The 25,061-nt window shown below is 33.3% G+C and overlaps 1 protein-coding gene across 1 annotated transcript in view; it reads left to right on the forward strand.

The window, feature by feature from the left end:
• The window catches only part of LOC115886114 (homeobox protein aristaless-like), an 82,130-nt gene extending 57,382 nt beyond the window's left edge, over positions 1-24,748 (forward strand). Inside the window, exon 3 of the mRNA XM_030905213.1 lies at positions 23,606-24,748. Coding sequence (XP_030761073.1) covers positions 23,606-24,115 — 510 coding nt within the window. The 3' untranslated portion in view covers positions 24,116-24,748. The remainder of the gene's footprint in view (positions 1-23,605) is intronic.
• The last annotated feature ends 313 nt before the right edge of the window (positions 24,749-25,061 follow it).

Genomic DNA, 25,061 nt, shown 5'->3' on the forward strand with positions numbered 1-25,061 from the left:
ACGGACTATGTGAATATCAGAAATATGCATAACATGAATAAAATATATCAAAATGACTCTAAAGAAATCAAATATATAATATGCCTGAAGGGCTTAATGAATTAAAATGAATATAAATTATAGATATAAAATTAAATGATCTGGCCTTTTTTATCCTTTCTGCAACGCAGCGCAGAAAGTAACGCGCTGCAACGCAGCGAGGAATCAGGTTTTTATGGGAAACTAGTATTTATCTATAACTTAGATTAAACGTTATTTTTGACAATTTTTGAGTTGTTTTTATTTTCTAAAGAAATAAATTTAAGTAGCTACAGTAATCCGGGCACCTCGATAATCCGGATGTATGCCGGAACGATATCTGTCCGAACTACTGAAGTTATACTGTATATAAGCTTACTTCGTCTTGGTTACACTAACGATAAACAGAGTCATAACTCCCTTGTATATTAAGATGCCATAGTTCCCTCTACCCTTTATAATTAAAGCCATGAAGATTTTAAGTAATATAAAATGAAAATGTACACTCATCTAACTATCCTAATAAATTATTTACGTCATTAATGTCACATATAATAACTTTACAAGAGAACAGTTTCATCGACATCTCCTATTACAATATTTTTCTGTTCCAACCACTAAAGGTATTTTTATATTCCTTTTGGTAAATGGATTTACTTTTAGATGCAAGCAACGCTTGTCGTGCTTCTTCAGTTTTTTTATATCTCCGCCATATTAATGGAAACGTACTCGAACATGCGCCGAATTCATGCGAATGGAATTTCTTACAGCAATTTTAGAGGATTATGGTTATTTATTCTCATATTATTATGTTCCAAGGTCCCATTTTCTTTGGTACCTACAAATATTAAAACCAATGTATTTAGAAAACTAACAAGTTCTTCTCTGTTCCCTGTTGAATACTTTACAAATTATACCTCGTAATTCTTCAAATGTATCTTAACACTCTCTTCTATACAGCCGGGCATATTTGTCATTAATCACCTGTGCGTATTATGATTGATGAGACGGTATGCACAAGCGCGCCTAATGGTGGCAAACAAGGGAAGCAATGGACTGAAAGAAGCAGTTTAGTTTCTCGGAATATCGTTAACGAAGCTGGTATTATTACTGAGCGTCAGGGTAGGCAGTGGATGAAGTTTTATGTTTGTTATAATTACCTTGAATTACCCCTATACCTATAATAGGTAAGATGAAAACTTAGAATAACTGTAATCCATTGAATAATAAGATTAAGGAAGGAGGATATAAAAAAAAACTTCGGTCGAGCGCGATGGAGACCAAAAATGACCGACTTAAATTATTATTAGTGCTTATTAGTGCAGTTCTAGTTTTATTCAAAATTTGTAAAAATATGATGTAAGGTAGACTCAGTAATTTGTTTTGTTGATTTCTTTTACGTAGTCAATAAATGTTGGTATAGTTATTTATTACCAAACCAAACCAAACACAAACGATACGCTATTGAAGAAGGTAAGTCAAATTCATGTCAAATTGACGTATCTAAATTCTTTGACATCTTCACAGATTGACAAGTGAATTTCATAAATTATCGGTTTAGTACACGTATGTATATATTCGCTAACTAGTGAAAAATTATTCCATTATTTCACTCGATTTTTGACCGAGATTTACCGTACGCTACACAACCAACTATTTTAAGTCTTTTTCACGATAAATCACGCAATAGTCTCACTGTTAATTTAAGTTCTACCGCAAACCACAATTTACTTCTCTATTTACTACTTCTCAACAACCACCACTTGTAGAATAAATAATAAATAGCATAAAATAAACTCAGTAAAGACCTTAAAATCCACAGAATTTCAAATTGAATTCAAATGTGTCAAATGAATCGTCAAACAGAATTATTGTCAAGTATCCCCTCAAGGATCCATTGTCCTCGGGCCCACCTCTGTTTACATCTGCATAATATCTCTGCATGAATACATGGATAGCATTATATTCCTTCTGTAAGCTTTTGATTCAAAGGTTTGATCTATTAGGTAGGTACTGCCTAGAAATTCCGACTACGGCTGGCAACACTGATCCTATCCGCTTGTCTTAATATTTCCACAGTAGAAGGAACACAGTAGTTGCACTCTCCCAAATATTTTCTGCCAGTTTTTACAATCTGTCGAATATCGGCAGATTGCAGAGCTTTTCAGTTGAGTTCCGTCCGTCGACCTGCGAGGTTGTGAAATGAGTACCTTACTGTGTACTGCTATTGGTTGTAGTAATAATTCAAAAAATTGTGCTTTGAGTTTTTTTGAGAGTCATTTGTGTTATCAGATTAATTTTCTCATGACTGATTACTACTTAATAATTTGATATTATTTTCATTTAAACCTCAATTTTTTATCGATTTTACTTTTGACAACCATCTCTTGCTTGCTGTTTAACGAACTGCACCATCATTGAACTTGTATCGAAAGTACCGAAAAAGTATCAAAGAAAGTACCGAAAAAACCTGGAAATCAGTTTCCTTAGAGCATTATACCGAAGTTACCGGTTCCGAAAAACAAAGAAAAATAGCTCCGGTTCCAGAAACTCTATAACGTACCATAACCGTGAATCTCGCCCTATACAGGGTGAGTCTTAAATAAGTACAAATATTTTTAGGGGTAGTATATTTTGGCCCTAGAAATATGAGAATTTTTTTTGAAAAAGATCTGGAAAGTTTTTAGTTTTAGTCAAAAACATCATTTCTTGATAATATGGTAACTAGGGTTCAGAACCGGAAATTGACGGTTCTTTTGAGATATCAAAGAACCGGAATTCGAAATTATTAATTCTCGGTTCTTTCGGTACCTTCGGGCTTCGGAACTCGGTAATAATAATTAAAAATTATTCTTTTATTACGTAAGAAAGTAGTGATGATATTTCTCATTGTTCTTGCTTCCTTTCTCTTTTGAAATTTCTGTGATGTTTATTAGCAATTATTGTTGTATTAACAATTATTGTTATGTTATTTATTATTTAGTACAATGTATTGTTCAATGTTCAATGTATTAGTTATTCAATGAAAATCACCTAACCAATATATTACTACAAAACAAACACATTAACGTTAAATTAAACTTGTTTAAATTAAAAAAAAAAAAAAAAAAAATTTTTTAAATAGATAATACATAATATAAAAATATGTCATTATATATTTTTCCGCACTTCTTCCCATCACATACACGATACGCGAAATGTGAAAATATTCTGTTTTTAAGCAAATTTTTACTCGATGGTCAATTTTTTTTTATTTTATTTTATTGTGAACTCATATTTTTCCTAAATACATCTGTGTGAAACTATGGCGAGTGCCACGACTATACTTTGCCTAATTATGGACCACGACTATACAGCTACGTCAGTGGTCATGGGACCACAACGGGACGCGAGAACAAGGTTATATAAAGTGGCAGAAAAGAACAAAAGATTTGACAAGGAGTAAAGCTACTAGTTTCCATATACTATGATATTTCCTTCTCCCTAGTTCTCATATGAGTATTTCAAAAAACCGACACACGACCTTGGCATGACGCTATCTCGTGTGTCGCGGAATTAATTTTTACTCCCATCTCGCGTAAAGATGTTTCACTTCAAAAATGCTGAATATACATGAAATAATTAATAGTGGTTCACAAATCACCTGATTAAGTTACGTAATCATAAGAATTATCGCTGCAAAGAAACAATTTGCAATTGTCTCACTTGCGCCGTCGTATTTCTTGACGGAATTCCTGGAAAACTATGCTCTGATTACGCACCGCAAGCATTTTTTCTGTACCATAGCAAAAAAACAGAAAACTGTAACTCTTTCTCGGTAATGAATTTCTACCGACAAACGATATTGTTAAGATGCCTTTTTCATAATTAAAATAGATTAAGTCATTACGATGCCAACTCGTAATAATTAGTAAACTTGTTAACTGAAGGTAATTATATTAACAATGCAATTTTTTCGAATAGTGGTATCGATAATAACACTTAGGACAGTTGGAGACAACACTCAACAGCCTAATTAATTGTAGCAAACGAGCCGAGTTACATAAAAGGAGCTATAATAAGGCGTAGAGTTGCTGTGTCAATTAAAATCAAAGATTTCCTTAAAGCGATCGAACAGGAGTTCTTATAATTAGAGCATCTTGGGTAACAATCGAAGGAAATTAAATTTTAAATGTCGCCGTTTCGAGAAAATTGAAAGCGTTAAGGTCTGTTCACACATGTCGGTCACGTCTCAATTACGTTCAGTTAAATAGTCTCAGTTACGATAAAAAATAGGTATATCGTTCTTCTTTAATTTCATGGGAGATATTTAAATACGTCTAACTTAAATTCGTCGTAAATAACCATCTCCGATAGTCAAAGCAGCATTAATATACTGAAAAATTGTGTCAGATTTCGACATATTTTTAGTATAGAAACATAAAAATATCTCTATACCTATGTGGCAGATTCATCTATCAAAAAAATCATATGGGTTTTCGCCACTGCACTGCAAGAAAAATCTACAAAATAGTAGTTATTTTTTTGTAAACACTTCTGCGTTAAACCCTAAACGGACGCTGCTTGTAGTTGTGTTTACAGTAATAAAAATTGCCTAACAAAGAAAAAAATGCTTAACGTTTGGAAAGTTTTCTCTTTCCGTCGTCGGAAGCAAAAAATATAAAGAATCAAGAGAAAAAAACTATTTAAAATATTTAGAATTGAACTATTCGAGAACACTTTTACTTTTTTAAAACAGATTCGTCTACAAGAAATCGTTGACGTTCTGTTAAATGACATTATATTAAGTTAAACTTCGAAATTAACAGTACTACCTGATATTACTTAATAGGTAAAACCAAAAAGCCCAAACTTTCTGTATGATTATTTTTAAATTTTACTTACGTTATGTTTATTTATGTAATGTTCTTTAAAATCAAAGAAAGCGATTGCCATACATAACTAACATCTACAGATGCAAGAGCAATACATTTATTTTATTAGATTGAATTAAAAGCTCTTTTATTTTTTCTTTTCGAGGCTATCGCTTCTTTCATTATAATTTTGGCGTTATTAAAATTTATTCTGTGCCCTATGTCCCATGAATGCTGACAAAATCTTAGATTTGTGAAAATCTCCTTTCCTTAAATAATCTTTATGTTCTTTAATTCTAACATTTTAAGGGTCTGAATCAGTGATTCCCAAAGTGGTCCAGGTGGACCCCCAGGTCCACGGGAGACTTGCTAGGGGTCTACGTAGGCGTGAACAAAAAATGGGGGGTCCATAAGATGTTAATGGAGGTCCACGAAAATTTATCTGCTTTTGATAGTAAAAATGTAAGCATAGTTTTTATAAGGGCCTACCTACATTGTTTTAAGTACCTATCTAAGCAGATAATATTTTAATAAGACAAGCGACTGTTACTTGTCCAAACTTGCGTATTCGATATTACTTACAATTTCGTGTACAGACTTGCAAAGCGGTATCCGCCCGACAATGCTTAATGCTTGTTCAGATATGAACTTGATCACCACTATAAATACTTGATGCCAAGGGCAAACGCATTCATTTGTTTCCGGAATTTCGAAAAAAGGCGGAATTTGGAAAAAAGTTGTGAAAATTTATATCTGTGTTTGCTAGTGCCGGAGAAAAGTAAGTAACCTACCTTTTTTTGTTATAGTACTTAAGTATTTTGTTTACGTGTACTAGTCAGTTGATCACAACGGCCTGTATAGATAGGTAACTTAGTAACTTACAGATATTTTAATTGTCCTCTTTCGATTTGAAGACAAACACAGCACGTTTATTCAATTGTTTTTTCACGGGAGAAACACTGCCTCTCTAAAAGGCCGAATAAGCAATATTGCAGAGCAATTAATTTTGTAATTTTCTTGCAAATAACTACTAATTTTATAAAGTAATTTCATAATCATTTTAAATTGGTTTTGTAGTAACTATTTTATCAAAACTATTCCTTTTCGGAAGAGCGAGCGGTGCGCGGGCGACGGGAAAAGGGCGAGGCTTGGACTTCGATGCCAGTTTGTCACGTTTTAACAATGAAGCCGCAGACAAAAAATACGCAAATACACGGGGCGCGTGAACTCATTGATTTAATAAAATGTTAGTTATCGTTTATATGGACAATTTTGGGATTTCGACTTTTTATTTTTCCTACTGATATGATCGGTATTCGATACTGAGTACGCAATTTTATTTATACTATTAAAAATTAGTGGTAAATTATGTACTTTAAAATTGATACCGTTTTGTGAAAACGTCTGTATTTTTCTCAGCGGTTTATTAGTTGGTTCCTTTACAAGCCGTAATTCTATTTCCGCGTGCTGACAAAGGCTGCGGTGTGATACCTATATTCAGAAAAAACTTGGTTACTAAAACATTTTTAACATTGAAAATGTTTCTGTTATCTATAAGGGAGCCCAAATCCAATTAAAATGCTACATTTGCCACACCATGACGTCATATATACAAGGATATAGGAAATCTCGGTGCAGCGGCGGCAGTCGGCCAGCGCGCGCAAAAACCATTACATCGCTAATTGTTTATTGAAACAAAAAAAAAAATTAAGTTTAAAAGAAAAAAAAAAAATATGGGGTTTGCTTTGATACCTTGTCAAGACAAAAGCGAAACTTTTAAATTGTTTCTTTTTTTCATTTAGGCCTTCGTTTTTTCGTTAAATGAAAGTTATATTAAAAATCTATTTTTAAACCAAATTTTCGCATGATTGAAATGATTATGCATGTTTAAAGGATTTTTTGGTCATAAGCGCTAATGGAAATGTTTTTTGTAAATAATTATCAAAATTACTCCCCTACGAAGACTTTATTGTGTACTGGATCAAAAATAAGTATTTGTTTTCTCTATACGGTGGTATTAATATATCGATTTTTTGATGATAGTGCCCTTTACCCGGTCTAATTTTGGACTACTTTCGGAATAAGGGTCCCCCATATCATGTACTGTACTTCCATCCCTGAAAAATTTAGCTTGTGACACCGAAGTTAGAGGTAACGTCAAAATAAGCTTTAATCTACCTACATCATAGGTAGGTGTGGGTACTCTAGGTATATTCTACATAGACAGTAGCTGAACTAGCTGACGACAGTAGTAATTAATTTGTTATCCGATAAGTAGTTGTCATTATATAAGTTTAATCATCTCTTATACCTCCTATAACGGTAGGTTTGGATTTTTCACGAGATTGGTTTGTTAAGCAAAAATATACTGGGCATATAAATGCCTGTTACAGGTTAATTCGTTAAAGAAATATGTTACACACATATTATTTAATAATATTAAAGTAATAATAGTAATGGCTATATTATGTTATAACACATACATATGTATTGAATGTACTTATTTTAACCAATGCATTGTTTTGTTTTTTAATCTCACAAATAAAAATGTTTATAGTTTTTATTATAAAAACAGTGATTATACAATTTATTTACACCACTTACATTTTTCTATAAGGGGTGTAACCAGGAGTATATTTTGTGACCTCTTACGATATAAGAGGGCACAAAGTGTTTTAATACTTAATGCTTATAATTTAATAATATATTTGTACATAAAATAAAATAGACTAGAAAAGTCAATTAATTAATATTGACGTAATTACTAAATAAGTACAAGATTTTTTTTTATAATTATTTAGAAATATATATATATATATATATATATATATATATATATATATATATATATATATATATATATATATATATATATATATATATATACTTCTATATATATATATATATATATATATATATAGTATTTTAGTCACCCAATTATAAGGAGAGATATCCAACCATTGCATTATATTACTCACAAATAATAAATGTTTTATAGTTTTATTATAGAAACAACGATTAATTTATTATACACCCCTTAACCCAAACACTCTAAGAAGGATATTTCGTGACCCCTTATTTAAAGTGGACAAGCTTTTATAGTCAATGTTTTAATTACCCAGCATCTTTAATAAAAATCTAATGTAATTTTTCATAGAAATGATTTGACATAAAAAGCAAATTTATCAAAAAAACTTTTTGATTATCTACAAGAAGTAAACCGCTGACAAATGTCTATACTAATGCCAAAGTAATGCCAAAATACAAATTAAATACCAAAATTTCTCATATAATGCCCCACAATCCATACATATATAAAAGCTCAAAGGGTTTTTTGTTGCATCCATCCGCCGAAACCGCTTTAGCAATCTTGATGATTCTTTTTTAAATGCAAGAAGATATATGTGTAGATTTGTTATGAAGTATTTTATAGTACTTAATGGCTATTTCTGTGTGTAAAACGACTAAATACTAAAACATACCTGAAAAACACCTACACACAATACCTCCAGAAATAAATTATTTGTCATTGTCAGTGGTGTGTCAGTTAGATTATATATTAAGTCAATATTAAGTTTTGATATTTTAGAGTGAGTTCATGCCGCCAGCTTTAGATACATAAATAGCACAAAGTTCGTTTAAACGACATTAGTGAATTAGCTACACAAAGCGATTTTAGGAAATTCATCCACTTAGAGAGTAAAATTATCTCGGAACAGTTTGTTGTATATGAAAATTCCTTACTATTTGGTCTAGAAGAATGAAATCCTACAAAAAGAATTGGAAGAAATTTTTGAAATTCATCAACCAAATAGGTAATGTTAGTAAAAATTTATATAAACTTGGTGACCTCTGGATTATACACATAAAAAGTGGCACAAAGGTAAAGCAGATTTATGAAATTTATACCCTTAGGGAGTAAAATAGGGAATGAAAGTTTGCTGTACGAAAATGCAATACTATAACATTATAAACCAGACAGTATAAAATTTTATACAAGGGTTTATTTAGTGACATCATAACGAAATATATCTTCCTCAATTATCTTTTAAAGAATAAAAAAATAACTATAAAGAGAGAGAGTATTGGTACTCTTAATAAATAAAAAAGATGAAAATAAAAACATCTATATGCTCACTAGCTCTCTCTAAAGAGTAAAAATCATTTAAATCAATGCATAAACGATTCGGGGTGTAACGCGAACGTAGTCGCGAGAAAAAAGCTAGTAATTTATTAAATTATTTTATTTAACTCATTAATTTTCATTGAAAAGGAATTTTTGTAATTCCCCACTATATTGATAAAAACTAAGAAACTCATATCAAATTTAAGTTTTCGATTTGACTTATACTTTTACAAAATCTGAACACATTTTAAAAGAAAAAAAGTTTTTGATAATATTTGTGTAGAATGACTACAAGTTGTGGCCTTAACATAAATTTCTACGACCGGTCTACCTATTGGTCTGCAGCATCGCCTTGTGGTGCAAACGTGGGCCTGTTAATCTGTGACGTGACGCACAACAGCCAAGAAAACAGAAGCGTGGCTAAGAATTTAGTAATTTTAAAAAGTCTTTTAGATACAGTAGTAGGTATTAAAAAGTTTGTGTTTATTAGGGTTTGCCTTTAACAGTTAAAAGAATTATATCGTAAAGTTACACTTTCCGGCCAAAATTCTTTATCTGTCATTGATCCTGATCTGTCATCATGTTAACCTGATGTTTTTGTATGTTATTTTGTTTTTTCGAGGTTTTTTGCTTGCTTGTTTTACCGATAGGTGCGATCGCATAATTATTATTGATAATGTTTTATTTAATTTTAACATTACTACTTTTCAGTGAATCTTTAAATCTGTTTTTTTTGTCAAGTTCGTTATTTAAACATATGTATGTATGTTTTTTTTTTTTTTTTTTTTTTTTTTTTTCGTTTTTATTCATCATTTCCAATGCCCCCCCGGTTGCATCTTTGTCAAGGACTGTGAATTTTTTTTTACAGGTAAGGTAACTGACACAAAACATGGCTGCAGCAAAGAAAAAACGGCAATATAGTATCGATTATTTGGAATATGGTTTTGTTCCATCAGAGGCAGACAAACAATTGCCCTTGTGCCTATTATGCAACAAAATTTTGAGCAATGACTCTATGAAACCATCAAAGCTCGAAGATCATCTAAAAGGTGTCATACTGATAAAATAGGTAAAAGATTTAAAATATTTTCAAACATTGAAGAAAAAATATGGAAGAAACCCACCATGCACAGTATGTTCCCTTCAACATCTCAAAGTATCGATGATGGCTTGCGGGCATCTTACAATATCTCATTACTTATAGCAAAATCTGGGAAACCGCACACTATCGGAGAACAATTAATTTTACCCGCTTTGTTGGCTTTAAAAACTGTTTTGCTGAAATCTCCAATTGACGTACTAAAAAGAATTCCATTAAGTAACAATACTGTACAAAGACGCATTGATGAAATGAGCTCTGATATCGAAAGCTTTTTTGTAGTCATCTGCAAAAACTTAATTTTTCTGTAACTGGACGAGTCAACGTTACCCAGTAATGAAGCATTACTATTGGCATATGTCCGATTTATTGTTGAGAAGAAATTCTGAAAATTATATTTGCCAGAACTTTGGAGACTGACACTAAAGGCGAATCAATATTTAATGTCCTGAGTAATTTTTTACGGAAAAATCGATCCCATTTACAAACATTATTTCAGTGGCAACAGACGAAGCTCCTGCAATGGTCGGGCGATATCATGGGTTTATAAGTCATCTCAAGAGAATTATACCAGGACTTACAGCTATTCATTGCGTAATCCACCGACAACATCTTGTGGCAAAGCATTTAAGTGACAGGTTGAACCAATCTCTTCATTTTGTAATAAAAGCTGTCAACAAAATCAGAAACAATGCATTGAATACGCGTTTATTTGCTCAATTGTGCGACGAAAATGATGAAGACTTCCAACGACTGCTCTTACATACTGAAGTACGCTGGATGTCGAAAGGTGCATGCTTGACGAGATTTTACTCTGTTTTCGATTCCATATTAGAGTTCTTAGAAAGTAGAGATCCAGATTTAAAAGAAAACTTGATCAAATTCAAAGCAGACATTGCGTATTTGACAGATTTGTTTAAAAAAATTTAATGATATTAACTTGCAGTTACAAGGGGACAGCTGAATTTAATAAGAAAACAAAGGGGATAATTTCGGCTTTTCTTGGGAAATTGAAGTTTATGAAGCAAAACATTAGTCGGCGCGAATTATCTCAATTTCCAAACTTGTCGCAGGTAGAATGTATTGATGAGGATACCTACAGTCAACATTTAAGTGCTCTGCATGATGACTTCAAATCCAGGTTTGAAGATATACTGACGATGGATATACCACCATGGATCTTAAATCCATTTGATGAAACGGAAGTGGCCAATGTTGTATTACAAGAGGAGCTGCTCGAGCTAAGCACTAATGAGGAGCTGAAGGGGAAATTTAGAAAAGGCTACCCAACATTTTGGCTGCAAGCAGAAATACCTGAAAAATATCCTGGACTGTGGGAAATCGCAAAGAAATTTTTTTTTTTTTTTTTTTTTTTTTTTTTTTTTTTTTTTTTTTTTTTTTTTTTTTTGTCGAAGAAAATTTAGTGCCGTTACAAACCTCTTAACAAAAAAAGGAGCAAATTAAACATCACAGACGGGGGGATTTGCGGTTATTGCTCACAAAATAAAGCCAAACATTGTTCGTTTGCTGACACTCCATCAGATACATCCTTCCCATTAATTAAAATTATGACCTGAACCTATATTACCTTAATATTTTTTTCTTGTAATTCTATTCTTTTAATAAGTGATGTACCATTTTTCGTTTTTATTTTACATATCGGAATATAAAGGGACAGAACTCAAGTGGCCTAATTTTATTTTTGGCGACTTTAAGAATGTGGTAGAAATGTAGCAGCAGGGGTCCACCGAAACCAGTAAAATTTTGAAAGTGGTCCACGAGAAAAATAAGTTTGGGAACTACTGGTCTAGATGTTTCACCAATGTAAAATTTATCGCATTCAATGGTATTTGGTATATTATTATATTTTTTGTTTGTTGTTCTGTATTCATTGGTTTTAGTATGTGATAAAATTGATCTAGATGTATTTTTGTGTTTTGAAAGATGTTTGTATGTTATATTGTTTTTCCTATCCTTCTTATTTTCCCCGAAACGCCTCGTATGTGTGGAATTGTAAGTTGTATATATTGTGTGTTGTTATCTTTGTGTCTATGATTTGGGGTTTTGTATTTCGTTTAATGTTTTGTCTTTGTAATAAAATATGGTGGATAGTCGTTTTTATTAATGAATTTTTATGTGGTTTATATCTTTGTTTAGTGAAATGTCGTCTGAACATATTATTTTGCCCTATCACAAACACCTTTTTTTACACTTATACTGTGATTAGATGTGAAATTTAAGTATCTATCTGTGTTTGTGGGTTTTCTGTAAACATCTAAAATTAGTTTATTTTGAAATTTGACACTAAAACATCAAGAAATGGCAAACGATTCTCTCTACTCTAAAGTAAATTTTATGCAGGTCATGAGTATTTGCTATCCCAAAAAATGTCTATTTCAGAAACGTTATGTTGCCATATTGCAAAAAATATCATCAACATAACGCAGCCATATTACAGGCCTTTTTGAAAAACTATTTATTGTATTATTTTCAAAATCTGCCATAAAATATTACTTAACAAAGGAGAGAGAGGTGATCCCATTGCCATACTGAAATCTTGTTGAAAATTCATTATTTAATTGGAAATAAGTAGTTTTAACACAAAGTGTCAACAATTCCAAAATACTATCTATGTTTAATTTTTGTTCTATCTATTAAATGTGTATCTTGTTCTAATCTATCCCTAACTATTTTATGATTTATCTACCGACACGTTAGTGAAAAGACTAACAATGTCAAAACTAACCATTAAACTGTTAGGTGTTATATTAATTGTTGGAAATTTTTCTATAAAGTGTGGTGTGTTTTAATGTATGAATCGGTGTTATTTGCAATCGATTTAATATGTCTAGTAAAAATTTTGCCAAGGGATGGCATGGAGAATTTATACTACTGACTATAGGTCTAAAAGGTATACCCTGTTTGTGTATTTTAGGTAAACCGTATAAATGAGGTGGTTTACTGTAATGGGGTGTTAATAATGTTCGTTGTAAGTCTGTTAATATATGTTTGTATTTGTATAAAGTTCTGTATATTTTTCTTTCAATAGTTGGTGTTGGATCTTTTGAAAGTTTTGTGTAACTACCGTTATTTATAAGATCTGTAATTTTGTTATTATATCTGTCTACCTATAACTACTGTAGCATTACCTTTATCTGCTTGTAATATTTTTAATTGTTTTGTCTGTTTTTAAATTTTAATAGCTTTAACCTTTCTTTCTCTATTAATAAATGTTAGGGTTTAAATTTAATAGGTCTTTCTAGAATAATTTTTGACCTAACACGATATTCATCCGCGTGTTCTAAAGGTAATTTTTATGCAATATTTTCAATAGCAGAAGCCAAATCTAATTTGGAAATGTTTTTATCAGTTTTTGTAGATTTTTCTTGCAGTGCAGTGGCGAAAACCCATATGATTTTTTTGATATAAACATGCTTTACTTTAACTTAATCTGATTTTTCTCATATTTTACAATGTTTTTGCTCGAAAAAATTTACATGATATTTGCAGAAACCTTCATTTGCAGAAACCTCACTTCAAACAAAATCTCTGTTGAGAAACATTGCCAAACAGTTTCGTCACATTTTTGATACATATGTTTCGTAACATAAATCACTTTGTTTCGGAAACATTTTACCAAAATACGGTTTTGCTACATAAGCTGTAATAATAAAGATCTTAGTGTCGCAAAATTTTTCGAAACTTTTAAGAAATAGATGTGGCTCACATTTACAGATTTCGTACCCGTTTTGTGCCTGAAAACTTTCCATAATTTATTTGATATTCTGTCAAATACATGAGAACATAACCTTACTTTATTGTTTGATTTTCTTCTGCAGTTTCTGCATTTACAATCTTCAAGTTTTATAGTACTATAATTAAAAAGGCAAGGAAAGACATATGGTGAGTACAAATATAGATATTTTCTCTTATGATTTTATAATAATTATTTATTATACACATTACAGAGATGATTTGTTTTAAGAATAAATGTAATTTATTTTTATTTTTAATAAACAGCCACTACCCATACCCAACAGGAACCGAAGAAAAATGTTACCTAACGTTTTTTTCTAACTAACATTGCATCACAGATTGTACGTAGATATTTGTAAACATGACACACAATTGTATTAGCTAAGTTATTATTAGTGATGGGAAAAACCGATTAATTTCAATAATCGAGTACTCAAGTTTCAAGCGATTTCAATAACCGAGTGATCGCTCGAGCGAAATATCGCTCGTATTTAAAAATACGGTTTTTCGTCCGTCGCTTGTTGTAAGTACTCGTTAACTCCAAGCGCCAAGCAGTCAGTTGTAGGTTTGTTTTCACAGCGTGTTTCCAACATGTTTGTGACATGTTTGTTACTTCTTCCAAACCGGTGTTAATGCGCAGGTCTCAAATAATGCAGTTTCTTATCGATTTCAAACCGTCTGTGCGAACAGCGAATCTCTTCTTTTTTGATCTTAATAATTCACTAATTTTAACTCCTACGTAATACCGCATAAAGAAGAAAACGAACAGGGAATTAATCAAAGACACCTTTTAATGTCTTTGGTTTTGTTCTTTTTAATGTTTTAATGTTTTGTAATTTTGATTCTTGGGTCTGACCTGTTCCTCCATCAGCTCTTCTAGGTCTGTCTCTGTATCCGAAAATTCGGACGCCTCAGATTCTTCGGAAGATTCAAAATCGCTCATTTCTTTCTTAATTTTGAAGAAAACACTAAATAAAAACTACACACGTTTTGTATGTTAAGTTTACCAATATTATTGACGTCGGGTCGCAATACGCATGCGCCGGACACTTTACTTGCAAAAGATCCGCGAACAGGTCTGGACTGTCAGCTAACAATCAGAATTTTCTGTGCGAACAGCGTACTGTTGGTTGGAAACCAATCAAAAATTTCTGTGCGAACGCGTTTTACATCATTGCGCATGATTATCTGTTGGAAATATGTTTCTTACAGCTGTGAGAACAAACCTTGTGTGCGCAGAGCAAATATTATTTCGGTAATGAATGGCAAGTATTGCAAGTTGATTTAGTTTATTTCAAAGCATTGTCAATGTAGGTCGTAAAATTTTGTCCCTCAGATACGCAACGGATAAATATATATACGGCGTCGTATAAATTTGCTACCTGCAATGTATGTAGAAATTCGCTCGGCTTTTTATCGAGAATGTCACATTAAAATCGGATTTCAATTTATTTCATTCTAGGATCGCTTGCGTTTGTCGCTTGGTACTCGTCACTTGCGTTCATCGCTCTTCATACTCGAGCGAATTTTCGCCCGAGTTATCCCACTAGTTATTATTCTTCCCGAACTCAGTTTACAATAGTGCCTAGTAGCAGCAAATTGTATCAAAAAATAGTTAGTAGTGCTACAATTTGTAATAATGATTTTCATTTAAATGTCAACGAGTACAATCTGAATATTCTCTGACACAAATTGTGAGAATTGCCACCACACTTGTTCATTATTTTATATAAAATCAAGCATATTTAACTATCTTGGAGATCTTATGATAGAAGTAAAAGCTACTACGTGGGGTTTATTACAATTTATTTTTTCCTGTGATTTAAGAATAAATATGAACTATTATTCATGTAGGTTCTAAGAGAGGGGGGCCCGCGAAGGCTGGGGGCCTGGTGGCAATCAAGTCACCCTGACTACTGGGCCAGTCCGACTCTGATGTTTACAACACGCTGATTTATTTAGAACGAAACAAAATTCAAAAAAAAAATTCCCGTGTTAATTAAATGGGAAATAGAAAATCACAATGAGGCGCCTCTTAATATTCGGTAATATTGAGAGCTAAAACCAGAATTTTTAGCCGACCATACCAACAGGTATGGTAGGTAGGCTATTAAGATAGGCATTTTTTTTTATTTCACTCAAAATGAGTTATTTGGATCATAAATGACCTAAATACAAAATATTTTCATGGTATCTGTCTGTCTGTCTGTCCGTCTCTCCGTCTACTCAAAAAACGCTAAACCGATTTTTAACCAAATTTGGCACAAAAAATACTGTGGCACTCAAGAATCTGGCCATTAGTTTTGGTGGGGGTGGGGTTGGTAAGGGGGTATTGAGGGGGGTTAAAATTTTAAAATCGTAACTCCAAAATTACAGTAGCTAGCGAAACGCGGTTTTCAATTTAAGATTAGGAATAGATTTGCAACAAAATTTGTAATAACATCGAAATCAGTCAAGGTCGCAGTTTTTTGAGATAAAAAAAATTGAAAATTCCTTTACTTTGAAACCGGAAACTGAAAAGAACTGCCTACCAACTTTTATTAACATATTTTAGTTATACTACGGTTATACGTGCCTCCCTGGCCAATTTTTTTCATCATCCTGAACGATATTTTCAAGGTAACTAAAATGAAAAAATATATATTTTTTTTTTGGTGCACCCTAATGTTAGGCTGACTACTGTATCCAAAGCACAATCCACTAACTCAATCTTTATCATTTAACTAAATCGGCTCAACAGAATAGATTAATCTACGCCCATGAAGCTTGTCCGGCTTCTGAAAACAGAAAGTCCTCGGCCGCGCGTAATCCTTTATTAAATCGCAAGGAAAATATTGCCCGGCTAATGGCTCCAAATTAAATATTTCTTGTGCGTATCGGCATCCGTTTAGTTGCTACCACTAGCACCGCCACGAACAACCAATCGAGAGATAACAACGAAATTATATTTCCAAGTAATTTCTGCGCGATGCCGCTGTAATTGAACCTCATAAAATGCAGCGCGGCGCGCGGGGTTCGAACATCATCTGATAGCCGGCTTCGCGGTAATAAGCTCTTTATTACGACTCTAGTGTTGCCGGATGGAACGCATTGGAAGTCGAACGGGTTCAATAAGTAGTATTTACTATACAGTAGCATTTTTGAACACATTTTAGACAATGTTTCTAATTATTGTGTCTGTTTCTTGACGCAAAATGGAAACGGTATGCTCAAATATGAAATATTTTCGAAACCTACCTACATATTTTATATGGCTTTATTACGTGTGTTTCCAATGTGGTGACACTAGCCGTTTCCTGAAATGTTTCGATGCGGAATAAACACTTTTCAGCGGCCACTGTTTCTAAATGTGAAGAAACAAAATACCAAATTAAAATAGTATATATCTGTGTGTGGATTTCAAAATGAAAACAACCATTAACAATGTCGACCTCCACCATAATTTGTTTGTCTTAAAATCTTTGTTTTTAGGTTTTCTCACACAAAAAATGTCTGGCAAAAGCAAATTCATCGTTTAATTTTAATAATGTACTTTTATATTTTTAATGCTCCCTCTATATATCATTTTTTGTCGCTGAAAAATATTTTTGTTTAGAATACCGGGTTCGTCTCAAAAGTGGCTCACCCCTATATCTTTTTTAATTTTTCAGTTAAAAAAACGAGATTTGGTATGTTAGTATATGACATATAAATTAGGATTGATTGACATTATTCAATAATTGTTTCGGTCACTTCCTGTTTCACCGGAAATGACTACAACTTTTGATTTTTAAATGTACCACGTATTTTTTACTTTGTCGATAGAGAATAACACTCTGAATACACTGATATATCATATATTGCTTTTGATATTGTTCCTTGTATGGTTTATTTCAAATTATAAGTTGCGGTTCGTTACGAAAATTTGACTCGAAATATAAATTAGTGGTATCAAATTATTCGTAAAAAATGCTTTCCAATATGCTAATGAGCCACCCCTCGTTCTATTTGAAAAACTGAGATATGATTAAAATTACGATTTGGGCATTTTTCTAACTGGCCAGGACAAGAGACACTAAAAGCATTAGACGATCAAATATATTTTTCAAGGCTCCTTCATTTAAGGATTAATTATTGATTTTTATTAAGCGAGAATGTCAAAAGTTGACATATGATGTGACATTCTATTCAAAATGTCATTTTTCTATCGAATAAAAACAAAAAATACCGAGGGTACCATATAAAATCAAAGAAAGTTATTATTAATTTCCAATTGGGAAGTGACCAAAAACAATTAGATACGTCAATCAATCTAATTTATATATACATAAAAAAAAAAAAAATCGTTTTTATCTGAAAAATAAAAAGTTAGAGGGTGAGCCACTTTTGGAACCTTTTACCCGGTATAGATTTTTATTTTATTTCTATATCAATGGTTCTGAAAATAAAAAATAGAAATAAAAATATATACACATCAATATAAAATAGAACGCGTTCTTATGAGTTTAAAACTAAAACCGATAGAAAACATATATTTTTAGTTAAAAACTATCTACCAACCAACTTGGCTTTTTGGAATGGAATGGAATTTTAATTCATTATTTTATAAAATTGACATAGGTCGGACCACAAATCATCTACATTTATATCATGTTGTGTCTAAAGAGAGAGAAGCTCGTGTTTCGAAACTGAATCGACAATAAATGGAAATCGAAATCTGTAAATGTGAGCCACAACTGTTTCTTAAAAGTTTCGAAAAATTTGTGACATTAAAATCTTTATTGTATTAGCTTGTGTAGCGAAACCATATTTTGGTAAAATGTTTTGAAACAAAAAGTGATTTATGTTACAGAAACATACGTATCAAAAATGTGACGAAAACTGTTTCTCGATGTTTCTCAGCAGAGATTCGATTTTGTGTCTAAAAGTGCTACTTGAGAAGCATGCATAGCAAATCACCATTATGCTTACATGAACCTTATTATACATGTATAGATTGTACAGGAAGAGAAGAGTTAATCTGCAGACTTATAGATCTATTGGCCAATCCCCCCTTTCTTCAGTTATAACTGATCCTTTGGAGCTTTACAGAGGTTAGTTGCTCATCTCCGGTATCAGTCGTACCAGAGTTTGTAGCGCGATGTTGTCTAGACACACTCAGTGATGAGGTGTTCTGGTTTTTCTCATTTACCTCACAGAATCTACATTCGCCGTTGTTTCTCATCTTCAATCTACTTAGGTGTTCATTGAGGAGACAGTGTCCTGTTAAAAACCCTGCGACAATCCGAAGATTGTTCTTACTTAAATGAGGGAAAATCTTTGATTTTTCTCGGTAGTAAGTCCTGAGAAATTTGTTAGAGTGTCTTAGACCGTTGGAGGATTCTCATTCCAGGTTACCGATGGAGTCTTCCCGCTGCTTCAGTTCTGCTTTAAGTTGAGTTCCACTTGGGAAGCAAAACTGTTTTGGTCCAATTAGTGCAGTGTTCGCTCCTGTTCTAACTAGAGATCGTTTACTTTTTCATTACCTACGTTTAAAGCGAAAGAAAGAATAAATTGATTTACATCCACACTTATTTTTTTTGTAATCTCTAGGATTTTCTAACTCTAGCTTAGGTATTAAATTATTAGATAAACTATAAGTTATTCTTAATCATTTGTGACCGAAGAAGAATATGTGTCTAGTTTGTTTACGCAATTAGGTAATTTTCTGTTAATTATGAAAATTAATAATGAAAATGACAAAAACAGATACACGATAAAAATAATTAATAATAATTTAACGACTATAACGACTATTTAAAATATGTAATTATAAACTAAAAAACAAAAATGTTAACTATCCATGATGTGATTTGTTCTATGTTGAAGAAGATATGTAATCTCAACCAAGTCCTTCAACGCGTCGATTAAGTATCAATGGCGGCAACACTGCCCTCAGTGTCAGACGAATAAATTTAATAAGGTAAAATAATAGTCGGATAGAGAGAATGGAAAACTAATTACAGGTAGTACCGCTGTGGTACTACCGGTTAACGCCAGGAGCGTGAGTGGGCACATTTCTTTCGAAACACGACCGTATACAGGATGATCCATTTTGGGTCAAGTTTAAGGGCAGTCGCCGTGTTGAGCCATGTTTTGATTTTACGTAATAACAATGATCCTAGAGGATAGAAGTACACAAAAAGAATCTACTGGAGATAGAAATTAAAAAAAATTAAACCTTTACAATTTGGAACAGAAACCTATAGACAGTTGATTATTTTTTTCAATAGCCTCAATTCACAAATTAATTCCATCAAATTTACGATTCAGAAAGAAAAAAACTTCTCTTTGCCGTTTATGGATGTTCTTAGGAGAAATAGTACCTCTGTATATTGTATAACAGGGGGGAAGTTAATCACCGCGACCTTATAGATCTATTGTATCCCACTTTCTTGAACTCGTCATACAGTCTCAGGGCTTTGACAAAAGCCAGTATCTGAGGCGGTTTTGCAGAGGTTTGTTCTCCATCTCTGACATCAGTTGTACCAAAGTTTATGGCACGAATGGTTGTCGCCTCGAAGCACTCAGTGATGAGGTGTTCTGGTGTTTCCCCATTTTCTCCACAGGATCTCCAGTCGCCATTGTTCCTTAGCTTCAGTCTACTGAGGTGTTCATTGAAGAGACAGTGTCCCATTAAAAACCTCGTGACAATTCGAAGATTATTCTTAGCTAAATCAAGGAAAAATTTTGATTTTTCTCGGTTGTAAGTTCTGAGAAATTTCTTTGAGTGTCTTAGACCGTTGAAGGATTTGCAGGTTATGGATGGAGTTTCCAGATTGTTGAGTTCCGATTTAAGTTAGTTCAATTTGGAAAACAGAACGGTTTTAGTCTAGTTAGTGGAGTGTTCGCTCCTTTTCTAGCTAGATCGTGTGCTTATTCATTACCTTCTCTCTCTTGGTGGACTGGAACCCAGAGTAGGATGACTTTATTTTCTTTGCCTAATTTGTTCAGCTTCTCTAGACATTCTTTGACGTTCGGCCTTAGTAAGCGTATAAAATGTGGTCGATCCAGACAAAGCGCGACCACCCTGTATGCATATTATTGGTCGTCTTAATCGAATTCAGTCATCGATATCTTCGATGGCATCGATAACGATTAATTGGCTGCCGATTACCCAGCGTTATTGAGATTGGAGCGATCGGCCATCGGCCATTATACTTTTATAGGCTGAGCTTTAACGATCTTATTTAGTCAGTGATAGTGCTGTTTTTGTCGATGGTCGTGAGGCTTTGTTGCCGACGCAGCGGGGGATCGGGATGCTTTTGGTCCTGGGGTACTACCAGAAATAATACATCGGTGGTTCGAATACTAAATACTCTTGGTATAATAAGATCAAGATTGACCGCAAATTTCTATAAAGTGAAATACGGCTGAAGAATGACAATCGATGATAATTTTGGCGCGGTCAATCTCTAGACGTCGTTTACTAAATATTTACATTAAACTTGTCACAAATTAACACTAATTATAGAAGGATTAAAGCAAGATCTAGAACGTTTTGAGATTCTATTTCCAAAAAATTATTTTTCCTCGAATTTTAAACTACACCGTTTAAAAATCATTTTTAGTAAAAATGAAACAAAACCTTTTTAAGGCCAACTGGCCCAGCCATTAAAAAATAAACTAGAGTACAGGCCATGGAAATGACGTCTAGGGATTGACCTCGTCAAAATCATGATCAATTGTCATTCCCCAGCCGTCTTTGACACCATTTTTTTCGATTGTTTATGGTTATTTTACTATTTGACTAAAATTTACACTAGCTTAATGTCTATATCTCAGTAACGGGTTCAATTCTTGAAAAAAAGTCTGTTTTTTCGCTACTGGAAGAAAATTCTACAAAATCAAAAAGTTATTTTTTGTAAACAACACTGGGCGTTGAATCTAAACGAAAACCAGCTTATCAGTGGTATTTTTCTAGTAAATTAAATTTGTCTAAGCGGCAAATATTCTTAAAGTTTTAGGAAGCATATTTCCACTCGTCGTCAGAGACAAGAAAAAACACAAAGAACAAAGAAAACAAAGAAAGCTATTTAAATTATCTAAATACATTCTATTCAACATTTTAGTTTATAGCAGATATGCCAATTATAAACCCTTGACGTTCTGTTAAAATGACATAATGAAACTTTTTTCTCCTGAAATAATTCTTCAATCAATCAATAATCAATCACAAACTAGTTAAAATCAGTCCGAAATTGGAAGACGGATTTGCCAAAAAAGGGTTGTTAGAGATAAATCAGAAACCAGTCAGAGGTCAGTCATTAACTAGTCAGGAACCAGTTGGAAGATCAGTCAGAAAACTATCAGGAATCAGTTCTGATTGTTCTGGGATAATTCGCAAACATGCCAGATATAAATAAAAAATCTGTCAGCTTAATTCTCAGAAATAATTCTTCAATCAATCAATAATCAATCACAAACTAGTTAGAATCAGTCCGAAACTGGAAGACGGATTTGCCAAAAAAAAATTGTCAGGGATTAGTTAGAAACCAGTTAGAGATCAGTCAGAAACCAGTCAAAGGTCGGTCATAGACTAGTCAGGAATTGGTCGAAAATCAGTCGGTAACCAGCCGGAAACCGCTCATTGAACACTCAGACAACTATCAAGAATCAATTCTGATCCCTGCTGGTTATCAATCAGTCAGGGTTATTTCGCACACATGCCAGACCTAAGTCAAAAAGCTGTTAATAACCGGTCAAGAAACTAGAAATCAGTCAAATACCAGTAAGAAATAAATCAGGATTCAAGCAGTAATCAGAAATCAGTTGCAATTATTAACATCTCTAGTGACGTTGTGTGACTGGGATTACAGCGAAATTACTATCCATTAGGGCAGATTTACTGCGAACTAATGTCAAAATCTTAAAAACTCATTTTAATATTTATTTTCATAATTTTTCTGCATATGATTCACATTATTTATTTTATTTAGTATTATTTTTGTTTTCGCACGGTACCACAACTTATAGTTTCTTGAAAATTGATATTTTGCCAGCCAAAAAGGAATCTAAAAATTCAAAAAGTATTTTTTTTGTAGACACTACTGCATTGAATCCAACCGAAACTAGCTTGTCAGTGGTTCTTTACTCGTAAAACAAATTTGCCTAATCGACATAAAATGCCTAACGTTTCAGGAGTTATCTCCTCCCATCATCAGAAGCTAAAATGAAACAAAACCTATCCTTACCAGTATTTATACAACCTGGTTAACCTGTTTTTTCAACGAAATACGGCCTTAATTTTTGGTTTTAAGACTTTAAGGCCAGCAAATACCATACGATCGAAAAACGGCGTCAAAAACAGTTGGGTAATCACAACCGATGATAATTTTGGGGAGGTGAAGCCCTAGATGTCATTTACCTGGCTCATACTCTCCTTTATTTTTTAATGGCTGCCATTGGTCTTTAGAAGGTAATTTATTTTTATATTGAGTAAAAGTTGTTTTAAATGGTGTGATTTAAAAATTTCACAAAAATAATTTTCTGGAAATAGATTTAATCTTTCCATACTTAGTGTTAATTTTTTGACAAGTTTGACGTTTAGATATTGACCTCGCCAAAATTATCATCAATTGTCATTCTCCAGTCGTCTTTGACACCGTTTTATTTCGATCATACGGTACTAACTTCATTAACATTTAGTTTCATTTATCTTTAATAATAAAAAATCTGATTTGATTCAAACTTGTTTTTTGGCAAACAATGTTTCAACTTTTCTTTTTGTTCCAGGTGTGGTTCCAGAACCGGCGAGCCAAATGGCGCAAACAAGAGAAAGTCGGACCCCAAGGCCACCCATACACACCCTACCTGAACCAGTCCACCAGCGCACCCTCGCCTTCCGTAGTACCACCCTCACTACCCAACCCTTTCAACCTACCCTTCGGCCTACGCAAACCTTTCGACCCCTTAACCTTCCGCTACCCGCCGCACGTCCTACCCGGGTACTTACCAACGCCACCGTCGTACCACCGTACCGGACATCACCTTCTACCACCTTCCGTAGGGCTGTACCCTTCGGCAAGTTCCTTCCAGACCCTGCTGGCGAATATATCGGCTGCGCAGAGACCTAAACAGGAGTTCACCGCCTCGCCGCCGTTGTCACCTGGTGGCGCTGCTAGCGCTGTCACGCCGCCTGACGTTGACAGAAGGAGTTCGAGTATAGCCTCGTTACGGTTGAAGGCGAGAGAACACGAAATGAGGCTAGAAATGTTGAGGCAAAGTGGAGATTTGATTAGTTAGAGTGAAAGAATGTTTTAATCCTATTAAGCAAATTTGAAGATTTAATTTATCACGTATATAAAAACAAGTTTTTTGTATAACTTAAGTTTCATTCAGAAATCGTTCAGAATGTCTCTAATTTCAATATAAGCATTCAGAACTTCAAAATTAGTGGTAGTACTTTTCAATTAAAAGAAAAAAAATAACAAACTTTTAACTTGGACAGCGGCCCAGCTACGCCGAACCACCGGTTCCCCATAGAACACCGAAGTTAAACGACGTTAGACGATGCGAGTTGATGGACGGGTGAACGTCTGAAAACTCTGTCGTGTTGTTGTTACATGGTTAGAATGTAAATTCTATTGACATACACTGCTTATTCACACTGGCTTGAGGCCGGATGAGATCAGATATCTCGTGAGTAAGGGTCGATTTAGACACTCGCGGTTCCGCGTAAACAAAGTAGGCCCTGTCCAGATTAGCCTTAGTGGCAAAAAAAGAGACGTTAAAAACCAATTTGAACTTTGAACATTTAACTTTTTCATGATCTGACTTTTCAACATCTAACATAACAGCATCTGTCAAGAGAAATTGTGGCTAGAAATAAAAAGTTTATTGTCTTTTAAGGTAATTATTAGGCTTTCTTTATGAATACAACTGACTACCACAAGCTGCTGCTAGGATAATCTATTAATTTTAATTGATTTTTTTGACATTGTAAAAATGATCCTATATATAATATATATAAACGGAATTTGGTTTACGTATTTAATACTCATTTCCAACTACAGCCTATTGCTGCCTTCCCGTTACCCTACGCCACACATCTCGATTTAGAGCGTCATCAGCTTCTAGGTTACGAGCTTCCATTGCTTCCTGTAAACTGTTCCGTTCCAGGATTTTCTAGATCTACCCTCTTCTTCTGCCTTTGGGGAGCCCATTGAAAAAACTCTTTTTGGCCACCTGT

This window comes from Sitophilus oryzae, unplaced genomic scaffold (genome assembly GCF_002938485.1).
Source record: "Sitophilus oryzae breed Bouriz unplaced genomic scaffold, Soryzae_2.0 scaffold_1002_pilon_pilon, whole genome shotgun sequence".
NCBI classification, from domain to species: Eukaryota; Metazoa; Arthropoda; class Insecta; order Coleoptera; family Curculionidae; genus Sitophilus; species Sitophilus oryzae.